The sequence below is a fragment of the Chionomys nivalis genome, chromosome 10 (genome assembly GCF_950005125.1).
Source record: "Chionomys nivalis chromosome 10, mChiNiv1.1, whole genome shotgun sequence".
In the NCBI taxonomy this organism is placed as follows: Eukaryota; Metazoa; Chordata; class Mammalia; order Rodentia; family Cricetidae; genus Chionomys; species Chionomys nivalis.
The window spans coordinates 48,836,438-48,852,155 of record NC_080095.1 but is presented as its reverse complement, the minus strand read 5'-3'; the positions used below and the strand labels follow the sequence as shown (position 1 = coordinate 48,852,155).

The window sequence follows — 15,718 nt, the reverse complement described above, 5'->3', positions numbered from 1 at the left end:
ACTCCAACAAAGTCACACCTAGCCTAAGGTGTGCTAGAACCCTCACGTAGAAAGGGACCTTTTGCAGGGTTGACAAATGGAACACTGTAATAGCTCTGAGGTCAGGAGCAGAATCTATAAGCCACAGGATTTTTAAGGTCATCGAAAAAGAACTCTGGGTTGTCTGTTGGTTGAGGGAGGGGTTTAATTTTGTTTGTTTGCTGATTGGCCAGGAGCCAGGCAGAAAGTATAGGAAGGGTAAAAGTGACCAGGCAGGAAGTAGAGGCATGACAATGAGAATTATGGGAAGAAGAAAGTTTCAGTCTATAGTTGTCACTCAGACAGAGAGGAAGCCAGACACAGAGCAAACAAGGTGTGAACGCCTCACTGAAAAAGGTACCAAGTCACGTGGCTAACATAGACAAGAATTATGTGCTGGGATAAGTTATAAGAGTTAATAAAAAGCCTGAGCTAATAGGCCAACCAGTTTATGTTTACTGTGGACCTCTGTGTGTTTCTTTGGGACTATATGACTGAAGAACCTGGTGGGACAGAAACCTCTGTCAACAAATTGGCACCCACATGGCCAACTAAAATCTATTTAAAGCTGAGAGGGCTTGCAAAGGAATTCTAGACACTAAAAAACAGAGTTTAGATGCAGTTCCCCCCCGAATGGGCTTTGTTTGTTGATGGCATGCTGCGGTTCCTTTAAGAGAAGTTTTCCTGATTCAGTTGTAGGAGGAAAAAAGCTGTGCCATTTTGTAATGCCAGCTCTCTGGGCCATGCTGTCAGCATGACCTCTGGCTCTTCCAGGAGACTGAGCATTTGAATGAGGTTTGTGAGCAATGTGCTACAGCTTGCTTGATGGCAACATGGACCAGCTGTGTGCCTAGAGATGGGACATTGTGCATGGCTCTCTGAGGCAGCAAGCAGCTCTGCCATGCTAGGCTGGACGAGGCAATCAGACACTGCCGTACTTCCCCTAGCAATGGTACTGCTTAAGTTTTTAAGAAGCGCTTAGCATTTTCATTCTTAGACAGTAAAGAATTACAGATATACAATAGGACAAATTCAGACATAAAAGACCTTTAAATGGGTCACAGTGTTGTATAAATGTACATAGGCTTGGGAGAGACAAGAAAAAGAATATACACAGTTATAAAAGGAAGTAAATGGTTTTTAAAAAAATGTAAAGTCTTTAAAGAGACAGAGTACAGACAGTCATAGATTAAGGGGGTAAAGAAATTAAAATAAATATAAAAAATTAATAGAGTTAAAAACAAGCCACGTAAAAATGGAAAATTCACAAAGAGTCTGGATTAAGTATATTATTTTGTTATCTTTGAATTTTTTTGACTGCAGAGAAACATTTGATTATGGAGACAGCTAAGCTAAGACAATATATATATATTTCAAAGGTATCTTGACTTCAGAATTTGAGTCTAAGGATATGTTGCTTTGGAAAAGAGGTTTTTCTTTTGTTTCTACAAAGGATAAGAACCTATGGATTGCTTCCAGACTAATATGGTTTGATGGATCAAGATCTCCTGAAAGGTTGCCTTGAACACCCTTCAAAAAAATACTTTGCCAAATAAACAGCAGGAAGCAGTTTAGAGAATATCTATGCCCATATTCCCAAATATTGTTTATAAATGTTCTTTTACATTTAAAGGGGGATATTCTATAAAGATTTGTATGGATCTTGATTTATTGATACAAATTTTTTTAATATTTATTTATTTATTATGTATACAATGTTCTGTCTGTGTGTATGCCTGCAGGCCATAAGAGGAGGGCACCAGACCTCATTACAGATGGTTGTGAGCCACCATGTGGTTGCTGGGAATTGAACTCAGGACCTTTGGAAGAGCAGGCAATGCTCTTAACCGCTGAGCCATCTCTCCAGCCCTTATTGATACAAATTTAAGGTCAATTTTGTTTTATGTATATTTCTGCTCTTGATTAAGGCATTGTGTTTCTGCAGCTCATTTAAAAATGTAATGTAGAGCCGGGCGATGGTGGCACACACCTTTAATCCCAGCACTCGGGAGGCAGAGGCAGGCGGATCTCTGTGAGTTCGAGACCAGCCTGGTCTACAGAGCTAGTTCCAGGACAGGCTCCAAAGCCACAGAGAAACCCTGTCTTGAAAAACCAAAAAAAAAAAGTAATGTATAATTAAGAAATATAGGTTATAGATAAACAACTCTAATAGTCAAGTCAAGTGTATAGTCATGTTAGGCTTTCTAGATATATACAGATATATTTCAGTTAGATAGGTATTCTTCAAATATTTCAGAGACCTTCAGGATATGGCATTTAAAATCTTTTAATAACTTAGGACTTTTCATGACAATGAGACACATCTGCTTCTGGCAGCACCAATAACTTCAAGAGTAAGATGGGCATTGAAGAGGTTCCTTATGGTTAGCCATTTGAGCAAAAAACTGCTCTTGCCTGGACTGCTTGATGAACTGGACATGCAGGACTCGCAGAGAAATGACTGCTAAATTTGCTTAAAGGTGAGACCATCCTTCAGGGTTCCTGTTTCATAAAAGAGTCTGCAAGACATTCTGCAGGACACAAAAGAAAGTGACTGACAAACTGTCAATAGAGGCAAAACAGTTTTTGAAATTTCCTGCTTCACAGAAAAGTCTGCCAGATACTATGGGCCTGTAGGCTGAAGATGGATGCCCAACAGTACAGAAGAACTTTGGGTGACTGTCCAGGAAGTAAAATGTCTCTGTCAATTCTAGAGTTTTGGAAGTTGCTTACAATGAACTTACTGTTTACTTAGGTAATATTATATCCTTCTGGAGTCTTTGATGGAGTTGAAGAATTTAAAATTATAGTTTTTCTTAGTTATAATAAAAAATAAAGTAGATATAAATATTGTAACTGTAATTCTTGCTCGATACCTGTTTTGTTATATGTAATTTTACAATGTTAAAGTTAAAACCTTCCTTTTTATTTAAACAGAAAAGGGGAGGTAATGTGGGATTCTTCTCTGTATGCTGTGAATACTGTTAGTAAAGGATTGCTTTGAGCCTATAGCAGAGCAGGGCAGAAAAGGCTTGGTGGGGAAAACTAATGTGAATGCTGAGAGAAAGAAGGAGGCGTTAGAGAGAAGCCATGCAGCCCCACCGCAGCCAGATGGAACTTTAGCCGGTAAGCCACAGTCATGTGGCAATACACAGATTAATAGAAATGGGTTAAATTAATATGTAAGAGTTAGCCAATAAGAAGCTAGAGCTAATGGGCCAAGCAGTGATTTGATTAAAACAGTTTATGTGTGATTATTTTGGGGCTAAGTGGCCGGGAACCGACAAGCGGGCTCCTTACTACAGTTTGTGACAAAGTCTCACCATGTAGGGTTGCTCTGGAACTCAGACACCCAGTGTTCCTGTCACAGCGTCCCCGGTGATGTCACCCTGTGCTGTGTTGTAATTGCTGTTGTTAAATATAAAAGAGTGGCAACCGCCCAGGCAGAAACATATGATTTGTAATAAAAGCATGGATAGGATCAAGGACTAACCAGGATAAAACAAGAGAGGAGTTAAATTCCTAGGTGGGGATGAGAAATTGTTCATAGAGGAAGAAACAATTGGTCTGGGTCTTGAATCATAAATAGGAGTTTATCAAATGTGCTGGTTCATTCAGGTGTCTGTTTGACAGAACTAAGGGTTATACAGACACCTAGTAAAAACAGGATTTCTTGATATGTTTGCAGGGGTGTTCCCAGCAAAGACTGACAGTTGAACCAATGGAATGGGTACAGAAAATCAGCCATTATCCAAAATGAGCAGCCACCATCCCATTCACTGAGGGCTTGGATAGAACAAAATGGCAGAGAAAGAAGTATTCTCATCCCCCCCCCCTCTCTCCCTCCCTCTCTCTCTCCCCCTTCTCCCTTCCTCCCTCTTTCTCCCTCTCCCTCATATCAGAACTGGGTCACCACTTTTCTTATCATTTGGCATCAGGACTCCAGGTTCCCTGGCTTCTGCACCCTTGGACTTAAACTGGTAACACCACTGTACCAGTTTCTTAGGCTTGGGCTTCAGACTAAGAGTTAGACCTCTGGCCCTGCTGGTCCTTAGGTTTTCATACTTAAAGCATCCCATGCTACAGGGATCACACTGTGGGACTTTTCAGGCTCTGTAGAAAAGAGTCAATTCCCACCTGTTTATGAGCCCACCTAGCTATCTATTAGCTGTCTATCCATTTACCTTATTAGTTCTGTCTCCACACTTCAGATAATACAAAAAGGGGCCAAAGACTCTCAACAATCGTGTAAATTTTTTTTTTTTGTAGGTTCTTATAAAGCTCCACATTCCCACTCTTGGTCCAGTTGGTAGATGTTACAGAACCTTTAGAAGGTACAGCTTTGTTGGAGGAAGTACATTATGGGGACAGAAGTTTTGGGGGTTTATAACCTTGCCCCACTTCCAGTTCACTCTCTCTTCTGTATGTTTGTGGCTGATGATGCAATCTCTCAGTTTCCTGTTGTGACTATCTCTTGTTGCCATGCCTCTTCAGCCAGTATGGACTCTCCTTCTGGAACCATAAGCCCAAATAAACTCCTTTTTCTACAAGTTGCCTTGGTCATGGTATTTTATCACAGAAATAGTAAAGTGATGAATATGCAGGGTCTCTCACCAAACCCTGAAGTCATAGATTTGGCTTGGCTGGCCAGCATGTCCCAAGAATTCTCTTGCCTCTGGATAATAGATAACAAAAATGTTCTTGTTCTCCAGAGCTAGGATAACAGGTGCATAATGCCACAGCCAGCTTTTGAATAGATGCTGTGGAGCTAAACTCAGATACTCATTTTCCCATGGCAACCACTTTGCCCATTAAAATACTTCCTAGTCTCCCTAACTTTGTTGCCTTTATTTATTTGTTATTTTTGTGTATATGTGTGTGGGAACATATGGATGGAGGTCAGAGGACAACTTGGGGGAATTGGTTTTCTACTTCTATTACACAGATTCCAGGGATCCAACTCAGGTTACCATGCTAGATGACAAGGGTTTTTTGCCCATGGAGCCATCTTTCTGGCCCCCTCTCTAACTTTTTTATTTTTTTATTTTTTTTGAGACAGGGTTTCTCTGTGGCTTTGGAGCCTGTCCTGGAACTAGCTCTGTAGACCAGGCTGGTCTCGAACTCAGAGATCCACCTGCCTCTGCCTCCCGAGTGCTGGGATTAAAGGCGTGCGCCACCATCGCCCAGCTCCTCTCTAACTTTTTAAACTGACATGTAATTATACATATGTATGTGGGACAGTGTGATATTTCCATATGTGTATACATTGCTTAATGATCAAACCAGAGTAATTAGCATATTCATCACCTCAAACATTTATCATTCTTTGTGGTGAGAACATTATCTCTTTTAGCTATGTAATTTATTCTTATAGTAAGCTGTGGTTAGCTGACAAGTGATTGGACAGATGGCAATGAGATATTACAGGTTTTGAGACAGCAGATATATTTTATTTTAAGAAACTAGTTGTAAGAAGTATTTATTCTTGGTGATCCTATGTAAGTGATTTGAGGATATAGAAGAGGACAGGGTTATTTTACAATATATCAAAGTGCCATCATAAGATTTCTTCATCAAAATATCCACAATTTAACATCAAAGTATTAAGAAAAAAGAAAGACTGGTGGTGGCTAGATGTGCACCAAAGAGCAGTCTAGCAAACGGGGAGAGAGAAACTGCCCTTAAAAGAAGAAAGAAAGAAAAAGAAAAAAAGAAAAAAGAAGACCAGGGAGGTAGCCCAGTAGCAGAATTTTCATAGCCTGTGTAAGGCAAACTGGATATGTTGGACTTCATCAAGTGAAGACATGGCTCAGTGGTTAGAGTTTGTTACGGAGCATACATCAGTAACCCCAGCACCAGGGAGGTGGTGATAGGGGTACTGAAGTTGCTGACTAGCCCCTCTAGCTGAACTGGGAAGCTCTAGGTTCAGGGAGCAACCCTGCCTCGTGATATCCAATATACACTTAAGGTCCTATGCATACACGCATGCACGTACATATACAAAAACGTTTAGGATGCAGCTCATTTGATCCAGTGTTTATTAAGCATGCTCGAAGCCCTGGATTCACTTCCCAGCAACCCTCAAGACTTGGGATGGTGGTGAATGCCTGTAATCCCAACACCAGAGGTGTGAGCTAGAGGATCAAGAGTTCAAGGTCCTCCTTTGCTAAAATATTGATCTTTGGGCTAGCCTGTCCCTAAAATAAAAATCAACTTGACCTTTCCAGGTTCTAGTTTTCTCAATTGGCACCTGCTTCTAGGGATCATCTGAAAAGTTCTGAAAGAGACTAGTACTGCTCAGGGTAGGTGCTTGGAATCCTCCTCTCCCTTCACTCCTGTTTGCTGGTTTGTTTGGGGGGGGGGGTGCTTAATTTCTTAAAAAGAAGTTTTAGTTCAGACAAATAGAAAATATAAAGTGTACCTCACAGAAAAGCAAGCAGGAGAGGTTGGAGAAATGCCTCAGTGGTTAAGAGCTCTGATTGTTCTTCCAGAGAACCCAGGTTCAATTCTCAAATTCCACATGATGGCTAAGAACCACCTGCGGCTACAATTCCAGGGGTATCTGACCCACTCTTCTGACCTTTTTAGGCACCAGGCGTGCACATGGTACACAGGCATACATGCAGGCAAAACACCCATACGCATAAAATAATACAAATATTTTTAAAAAGTAAAGAGAGAATCTGAGATTTTTTGCTGTCCATTTGACAACATGGTACACAGGCATACAATGGCAAATCTTCCGCAGAATCCATCATTGTCACCATCAATGTTGTGTTCTGGCCTTTTATTATTCACTTGACTAGTTCATTGGCAAAGCCACCTCTCACATCCTCAGATCCACATTAATTTACAAATTCAATACACTCAGTATATCCAAACAAGATAAAAGAAAATGAAAAAGAAATGAACTTGGTGTGATGGCACACACCCGTAATCACCACAATCAGAAGGCAGAGGCAAGTTTGAGACTAGTCTCATTTACATAGTGCAATGGCTCTCGATCTTCCTAATGGGACCCTTTAGTTCAGTCCCTCCTGTTATGGTGACCCCCAACCATAAAATTATTTTCATTGCTACTTCAGAACTGTAATTTTGCTACTGTTCTGTATTGTGATGTAAATACCCATGTTTCCCAGTGGTCTTAAGGGACCCTTGTGAAGGGGTCTTTCAACAACCACAGAGAGGTCATGACCCACAGGTTGACAGCCATTGACAGAGTGAGTTCTAAGTCAGATAGGGTTATATACTGAGACCCTGTCTGGGGAAAAGGAAGGAGGAGGGAGGAGGATGAAGGAAAGAAGGAAGGTAGGTAGGTAGAAGAAAGAAGGAAGGATAAAAGAAGAAAGAAGAAAGGAGGAGGAAGGAGGAAGGAAGGAAAGAAGGGAGAAAGGTAAAAGGATAGACGAATGAAGAAAAAAGAAGAAACAAAGTCCACCAAGGTGGCTTAATGGGTAAAGACAACTACCACCAAATCAGATGACCAGAATTCAATGTTTTCTTTTATAAGTAGTCCTGGTCAGCTGGGTGGTAGCACACGCCTTTAAGCCTAGTACTCAGAAGGCAGAGGCTGGCGGATCTCTGAGTTGGAGGCCTGCCTGGTCTACAAAGCGAGTTCCAGGACAGGCTCCAAAGCTACAGAGAAACCCTGTCTCAAACAATCAAAATCAAACAAACAACAACAAAAAACAGTCCTGGTCATGGTGTTCCTTCCTTCACAGCAACAGACTAGTAACTGAGACATCTAGTATCTTTTTCCAACTGTGAGATATAATTTACATACCATAAATCCATCCACTTAAAATGGAGGGGAAGAGCTGGTGAGAGTCGCTCGATAGGCAGCAAGTTACATTTGAGAAGTAAGATGTTCCAGTGTGCCACCCTACAGAAAGGGGGTGCAGACAGTGTGCCACCCTACAGAAAGGGGGTGCAGACAGTGTGCTACCCTACAGAAACGGGGTGCAGACAGTGTGCTACCCTACAGAAAGGGGGTGCAGACAGTGTGCTACCCTACAGAAACGGGGTGCAGACAGTGTGCTACCCTACAGAAAGGGGGTGCAGACAGTGTGCTACCCTACAGAAAGGGGGTGCAGACAGTGATTGACCTCTGTTCATGGTAAGGAAAGGCTAATGCTCAAGGCTGCACACTTTTATCACCTTATAGTATCTGGAATCAGCTAAGACCCACCTCTGGGCAGGTCTGTGAGGTCACTTCTGGGAAGGATTAAAGGAGGAAAGACTTTCCCCACAGCTGAGTGGCACTCCGGGATGGGAGGTGACCAAGAGAACCAAGGAAACAGCAATGCTGCCTACCTAGCCTTGATTCCTGCTGGCGAGGGTGTCTGTCTTGCCCACTGTCATGCTTTGCTTCTTCTGCCTCTACACACCTTGCATACATATGTCATGCACACATACACATAGACATTTTTAAAAATAATAAACCTTTAATCCCAGCACTAGGATGCCAGAGGCAGGTAGATCTCTGAGTTCAAGGCCACCTTGGTTTACAAAGAGAGTTCTAGGACAGCCAGGGCCACACAAAAAACCTTGTTTTAACCTCTACCCCCACCCTCAAAAAAGTATTAACTTATTAACTTCTATTATTAAGGTACTTTACAAAATATATATGTACATACACACACACAATTTTGTTTTTTGAGGCAGGGTTTCTCTGTATCTCTGTAGTTTTGGAGCCTCTCCTGGAACTAGCTCTTGTAGACCAGGCAGGCCTCTGCTGGAACTCAAAGATCCACCTGCCTCTGCCTCCTGAGTGCTGGGATTAAAGGCTTATGCCACCACCAAGACTATATTTTCAGGGATCACTTCTATAGTTTGTTACAAAAATATTTTTTAGAGGAAAAATGACAAAATTAGCCATAACTGCTACCCCACCCCAAACTGTCTCAGTAAGTAAGGGAACCTACTGTGAAGCCTAAGGACTTGGGTTTAATTCCTGGGACCCAGATGGTAACATGGTAGAGGAAAAAACTCTTACGTTGTCCTGTCATCCACACACACACACACACACACACACACACACAAACTGGCAGTAAGAAAAGCTTCAAGTTTAAAATTATGGGTGAAATAAGAAAATTTAATCATATTATTGAAAAAATATTTTGAAAGAGAATAGCCCTGCTGTTGTATTTTCATTTCTTCATCTTACTCTAAGCCTTGAAATGAATCTAGTGAGATAATTTCGTTTGCAACAGCAAAGCACCTGGGTGTCAGTTACCCAAGTGTGAACAGAGTTTTTAAAGTACAGATGCAAGTAGTTACTAAATATATTTTTCTCATTTTAAAAAAATGTATACTTCATTCCTAAAAAAATTCTGTTTAGACTCACTAGGATGCTGAGTCGGTGCTCGGAGGTGATGGGGTAGATGCAGTGAGCAAACACAAACTCCTCACACTACCCAACAGTCTGATGTCGTGTGGACAGTGAAGATAATTTCAAATGCAAAAATCTTTGATCTTAACAAAAACACAGCCCAAACCAGCTGTGCCATGACCTCCCCAGCTATCTAAGAGTCCTTTTCAGAGCGACTTCTCCAAACCCGACACTCACTAACTCAACAGGTTGGTTTCAAAACGTGGCCTGTAATTTCCCTGTCACGTAACTGTTTTTTATGCTCAACTGGAGGCTTTAAAAATATTATAGGTTATGTCTGGACACAAATTAAATTATTCTCAATATTTGTCTGGGACTTTGCTAATTGCTGCTTTTACAGGTAACTTTAAAAACATTTGCTATAGGGATCAAGAATGATTTGAAACTAGAAGTGCCTGCAAATTCGCATCATGACATCACTGCTGCTTCCTCCTCTTGTAAGAACCGCTGCTGTGGACGCGAACTCGCTGCTGCACGGAGGAGGCTACCTTCAAGCTGTCTTTCTTTGGTAAGGTCTTCTCCACAGCTACGGGTTTCCAAAGCAACAGCTGTGCGTCTTCTCCCCCGGTCAGCAGAGAGTCCTCGGGCAGGTTCCAACAGAAAGAACGAACAGTGGCTGCATGCCCCCCCTGAAGGCTAGTCACGTGGGTCAGTCCTGACGAGGTGCAGCTCATTAAGTGAATCCTTCCCGTGTTGGTTCCTCCAATAACAAACAATCTGTCCATCTTTTCATGATATAGGCCGCCGATCAGATAGTCCAGAGGACCTTCTTTTCCATCACTTATTTCTCTCACGTCCTGGATAGTCAAACATGTAATCGGTTCATCGGTCTCCAAATGACTAAGATCCCACCAGCAAAATCCCTCATCGTGTGTCATGCAGTAAATTTGTTTATAATCCCTTCCAGACCAACCAATGCAGCTCACCGAGGAAACGGAGTTACAGGTCGCAACCAGCGCATCTTCTTCGTTATCCACACTGATATCAAACACATTTACCAGGCCATCAGTTGAACCAGAGACAACCATGTTGGGATTGCTGGGATGGAAACGTACTTGGGTGATGTCATCACTGTGTGTCTCTGAGTAGGCCCCGAGTGGCTCTCTAGTAGATGAATCCTGAGATGCGGTCCTGGCATCCCAGAATACCAGCAATGCGTCATCATCCACTTTTTCTGTACCCGCACAAAGGACATGATCTTTGCAGTTGACATCAAAACTAATAAAAATGTTGGAAGGGTAACCTTTGAACAACTGCACGGGCTTTTCACTAGCTAACCGAGCATCCCAACATTTGACAGTGCCATCCGTACTTGCAGAATAGACATTGTCACAGCAATTCGCAAATCTGACTCCATTAAGAAGTCCAGGAGAACCATTAAATTCTCGTAGAACATTTAGTGTCTCTTTATCATATATTCTTACAGATGCATTTGAACACAGAACAGCAACCAAGCTCCCTTTATCTGCTTGGACGGTCTTCGATGTGTCTATGCCAAGCAGGTAGGTGGGCTCTTTTGGTTCTGAGGAACGTCTAACGAGATGTAGATTAGCAAACTGTTGCTCAATCCTCTCCATGGCAGCAGCAACATCCACAGGTATAAAACTCTGTAATAAAGATAGAAAAATCAAAATAAAACTCATAGCTTCTCTAAAAGTGCAACTGAGTCACAAGCACTGGGGGTAGATGCCTGCTGAGCTTCCATTACCGATCACACCTTCTTCTGAGCTCCTCTCCATTTGGTACTTTGCTTTCAGATGCTGACTAGTAGGCCAGGCCGCGCTTCCCTGGTGCTCCTTCGACTACAGCCACTTCTGCCTTGCTGCTGTTTCCCAAACTCCATTGCAAAAGTCAAGGCTTTCTCTCTTCCCCATCTCCTGCAGAACTGTCAGCTTGCCTGTCCTGCGGTTTTCCCTGAAACACTAATAAATGGTCCTATAACGCTTTGGAATGAAAGAACTGAAATAAATCTTCTCTATTACTTTAATCTTTTTCCCTTCTGTGAGGTAACTAAAACTTTCACCACATCACTCTTAATACAGAATTCACCATAATATTCTATGCTAATGAGAATATTAGAAAGCATTGACACATACCCTGAGCAGTCCCTTTGAGTTCAAACACACACCTTCTCCAGTCCCCAGCGGCCTCATGCAAGTTTAAATTTAAATAGAGCTATCTAGGCAAAAAACAAGCCCCCTGAAATGTTCATGGTTTAATCCTGTGACCTGAGAACAGGTTAGCTTACATGACAAAGGGGACCTGAGGTTGCAGATGGAATGAAGGCCGCTGGCTAATCAACCTAATTTAAACGGGACCTCAAAATAGGAAGAGTATCCTAGATTATCTGAGTAAAGCCAGCCTAAGCGCAAGTGTCTTTAAAAGCAGAAGCGGGGTGGGGAGCGCTTGGGAAGTGGGAGGTATAATAGTATAATATCGCTGGTTTTCTAAGAAGGTAACATACTAGGACTAGCCTGGAGAGATGGCTCAACAGTTAGGAGCGCTTACGGCCTGTCCTGGACAGTCTGTTGTCAATTTGTCACAAGTTAGTAGTTATCTGGGAACAAAACTCTTACCTGAGAAAACATCTCCATCTGCCTAAGCTATAGGCAGGTCTCTAGGGCCTTTTCTTTAATAATGATTGCTGTGGAAGCCTCCCACCCACCCACTGTGGTGCCATCCCTGGATAGATGGTTCTGGGTGTTGTAAAAATGAGGAAGCCATGAAGGGCAAGCCAGGAAGCAGCAGTCTTCCATGGCTTCTGTGTCAGCTCCTGACTCCAGGTTCCTGCCGTGACTTCTCTGGGCAGTGGATTACAGGCTATAAAATGAAATAAACCCATTTCTCTCCAAGTTGATTTTGGTCATGGTGTTTTATCACAGCAATAGACACCCTACAGAAGACACTATACTTTTCCAGAGAACTGAGTTTGGTTACCAGTACCCACTCACGGCAGCTCCCAACCACCTGTAACTCCAGCTCCAATGGATCCCACACCTTCTGGCCTTGATAGACACAGGTAAGTGGTATATGCACATACATGGACACACACACACACGGAAATTGTTTTTTAAAAGAGGGGACATACACCAAGAAATGTGGGTAAGCCCAAGAAACTGGAAAAAGAAAGGCAGTACTTCTCTCCAGAGTTTCCCAGTGGATATGTAGCCTACTTACACCCTAATTTTAGCCCAGGGATATCCACCCCAGCCTTCTGACGTTTGGAATTATAAAACAGTGTACTTGCATTGTGTCAAGCTACTCAGCAGCCAGTCGCTTGTTGCCACACTGTGGGAAACTAACAAGATAGTAGTTCGCAGGGCAGAATCCTGCAGAAACACCTTCAGACAGTAGCTTCTCATGTTAGAACTGGGACTTGAACTTAGACAATCTGGATTCAGAAAACATGCTCTTCTCCCCGCCCCCACCAGACAGGTGTCTTTGTGTAGCCTTGGCTGTCCTAGAACTAGTTCTGTAGAGCAGGCGCCCTCAAACACACAGAGATTTGCCTGGCTCTGCCTCCCGAGTACTAAGATTAAAAGAGAGCCCCACCACCGCCTGGCTCAGAAACCATACCCTTAACCACTGATCTGGATGGCTTCTCTACAGTAGCGTGTAGAACAAAACATAACAAAATATAAGAAGATAAAACAAAGACCATCACAGTGAAATTGAACAAGGCAAACCAACAGAAGGAAAAGAACCACAAGAAAAAGTACAAGAATCAAAGACCTACTTGTTCACATACTCAAGAGCTCCATAAAAACAGAAAATTGAAAGTTGTAATAGACACGCAGAGGACCTGGTACAGGCCCATGTAGGCCCTGTGCTTGCTGCTTCAGTCTCTGTCAGTTCATATGAACTTTGCTCGGCTGAGTTAGAGGGATTTGTTCTCCTGGTGTCCTCCATCCCCTTTGGCTCCCACAACTTCTTCCACTTCCTCCTCCTCAGGGTCCCTGAAGACAGGCTCTTTCTATGTAGTCTTGGCTGTCCTGGGACTTGCTATGTAGACCAAGCTCACAGAGATATGCCCATCTCTGCCTCTTGTGTGTGCCACCACATCTGGTGCCTATACTATTCAATTTTAAATGTTGAGTTATGAAACACTTCATAACTGAATGTACAAAGAGGTGTAGAAAAAAAATAGAAGACCGAAATATATAACACCCAGATTTAATAGATGCTTCCATATTGGCTTGATATCGTAATTACATTCATTTATCTATGTGTGTGTATGTAGTAGTGGAGCATGCACATCTCACAGCTCTATCTGCAAGTCCCAGGACAACGTGTGTGTAGGAGTTCTCTCCTTCTACCATGTAGGTCCTGAGAACTAAACTTAGATTGTCAGGCCTGGTGGCAAGTCATTTCACCAGTGGAGCCATCTCACTAGTCCTCAGATTTTTTTTTTTTTAAAAACTAAACAAAAAATTAGAAGTAAAACTAAGTTCCTATAAGAATTTGTAAAAATGCCATGACATTTTTACATACAACCCTCCTTGGTGTTGGAGGAGGGCGCCACTTGTTGATTCCCGACCACTTAGCCCCGAAGTAATCACATAGAAACTGTATTAATTAAATCACTGCTTCGCCCATTAGCTCTAGCTTCTTATTGGCTAACTCTTACATATTAATTTAATCCATTTCTATTAATCTGTATATTACCACGAGGTCATGGCCTACCAGCAAAGTTTCTGCACGTCTATCTCCAGTGGAGGCTCCATGGCACCTCTGACTCCACCCTTCTTTCTCCCAGCATTCAGTTTACTTTTCCCCACCTACCTAAGTTTGGACCCTGCTATAGGTCCAAAATTGGAAATTTGCTCTTTTCATTCAACATTATTAAAAAATGAAACAAAACAATAAACTAAACTTAATTTTACTGTTCAACTTACTGCCTGGCTCTACTTTTTTCTTTATCAATTAAAAAATGGTCAGTGTGATGGTTTGGCAAGTAAAGTCATTTGTTGGACAAGCCTGGTGACATGAGTGCCATTCTTGGAACTTGTCATTGAAGGAAAACCAAGTTGTCCTACAAGTTGTCCTCTTACCTCTATGTACACACCCCGGTACATGCATCAAACATGCCCATATTAACATACCACATCACATCTCACACACATACTTCAGTTGGTAAGGTGTTTGTCTGGCAGGCACAAACCCTGGGTTTAATCCCCACTGCTTCAGTGGTAGTGCATGCCTATAACCCCAACACTTGGGAGCAAACAGGCACTCAAAGAGTACAAATCACTGAGATGGGGGTATAGCTCAGTGGTTAAAGATTAGCACAAGCGTTTGATTCCCCAGCTTCAAAATAAATAAATAAATAAATAAATAAATAAATAAATAGGTCATGGGAAGAGCCAATATGCAACTGTTTCACCTTTCATGGTAAGAACAGTTCTAGGAGACAAAGAGAGCAATAACCAAGAAAAGAAGATGGCAATGCTAATGGAGAGGAGAGGATTTCAGGACCTGCAGGTGGAACACTGTTATCCGTTCCTTTACCAACATTGAGAAGACACAAGGGGAGGTCCAGATAGAGGGAAAGCACTGAAGGAACATTGAGATAGTTTGATTGGCTACAAACATCTCTTCTGGGGCAGAGTTCAATCTCCAGGATCTACACAGAGAAGTATAAAACCAACCCCCAAGTTGTCCTCTACAGCCACACACTCTGAGCCATGTGTGTACACAGAGACCGACATCACACAGACACACAACTAAAAAAATAAATGCAATTTTAAAAACACATACTTTTTCTTCACCCAAAGGAAGCTGCTTTGTCCATGAGCTACATACAGAATGCAGCAGGCAGTCAAAAGCACCTAAAATTCAGCCTAACTGTTCTGGGAATGGAGACAGACAATGACTAGCTCATCTTGGCCCCGAATTCACTTAGTTCTGATCAAGAAACAGTAGAAAAACTGGAGAGATGATGGCTCATTGGTTCAGAGTACTAGCTGCTTTTCCACAGGACCTACACTCGATTCCTAGCACCCATATGGTAACTCATAAATGTCTGTAACTACAGTTTCAGGGATTCAACACTCTCTTTAGCTTCCATCGACACCCAGCATGCACATGTGCACATACAAATACACATGTGCACATACAAGCAAAATAATACTCATTCACATAAAGTAAAATAAATAATTTTTATTAGAAAATAAAAGAAACAGTAGAAACTTAGCAATGTCTGTCACAAAATTCTTCTATCAGAATAGAATGAAGTGAGTTTGATCTATAGGAGGAAATTTGTGCACAATATATATATATATATATATATATATTTATTTATTTATTTTT

General features: G+C 42.0%; 1 protein-coding gene across 1 annotated transcript in view; it reads right to left on the bottom strand.

Moving 5' to 3' along the window:
- Positions 1-9,022: 9,022 nt before the first annotated feature.
- The window catches only part of Wdr89 (WD repeat domain 89), a 34,984-nt gene continuing 28,288 nt past the window's right edge, over positions 9,023-15,718 (bottom strand). The window contains exon 2 of the mRNA XM_057782862.1: positions 9,023-11,016. Within this exon, the coding sequence (XP_057638845.1) occupies positions 9,826-10,986 (1,161 nt within the window). The 5' untranslated portion in view covers positions 10,987-11,016 and the 3' untranslated portion in view covers positions 9,023-9,825. The remainder of the gene's footprint in view (positions 11,017-15,718) is intronic.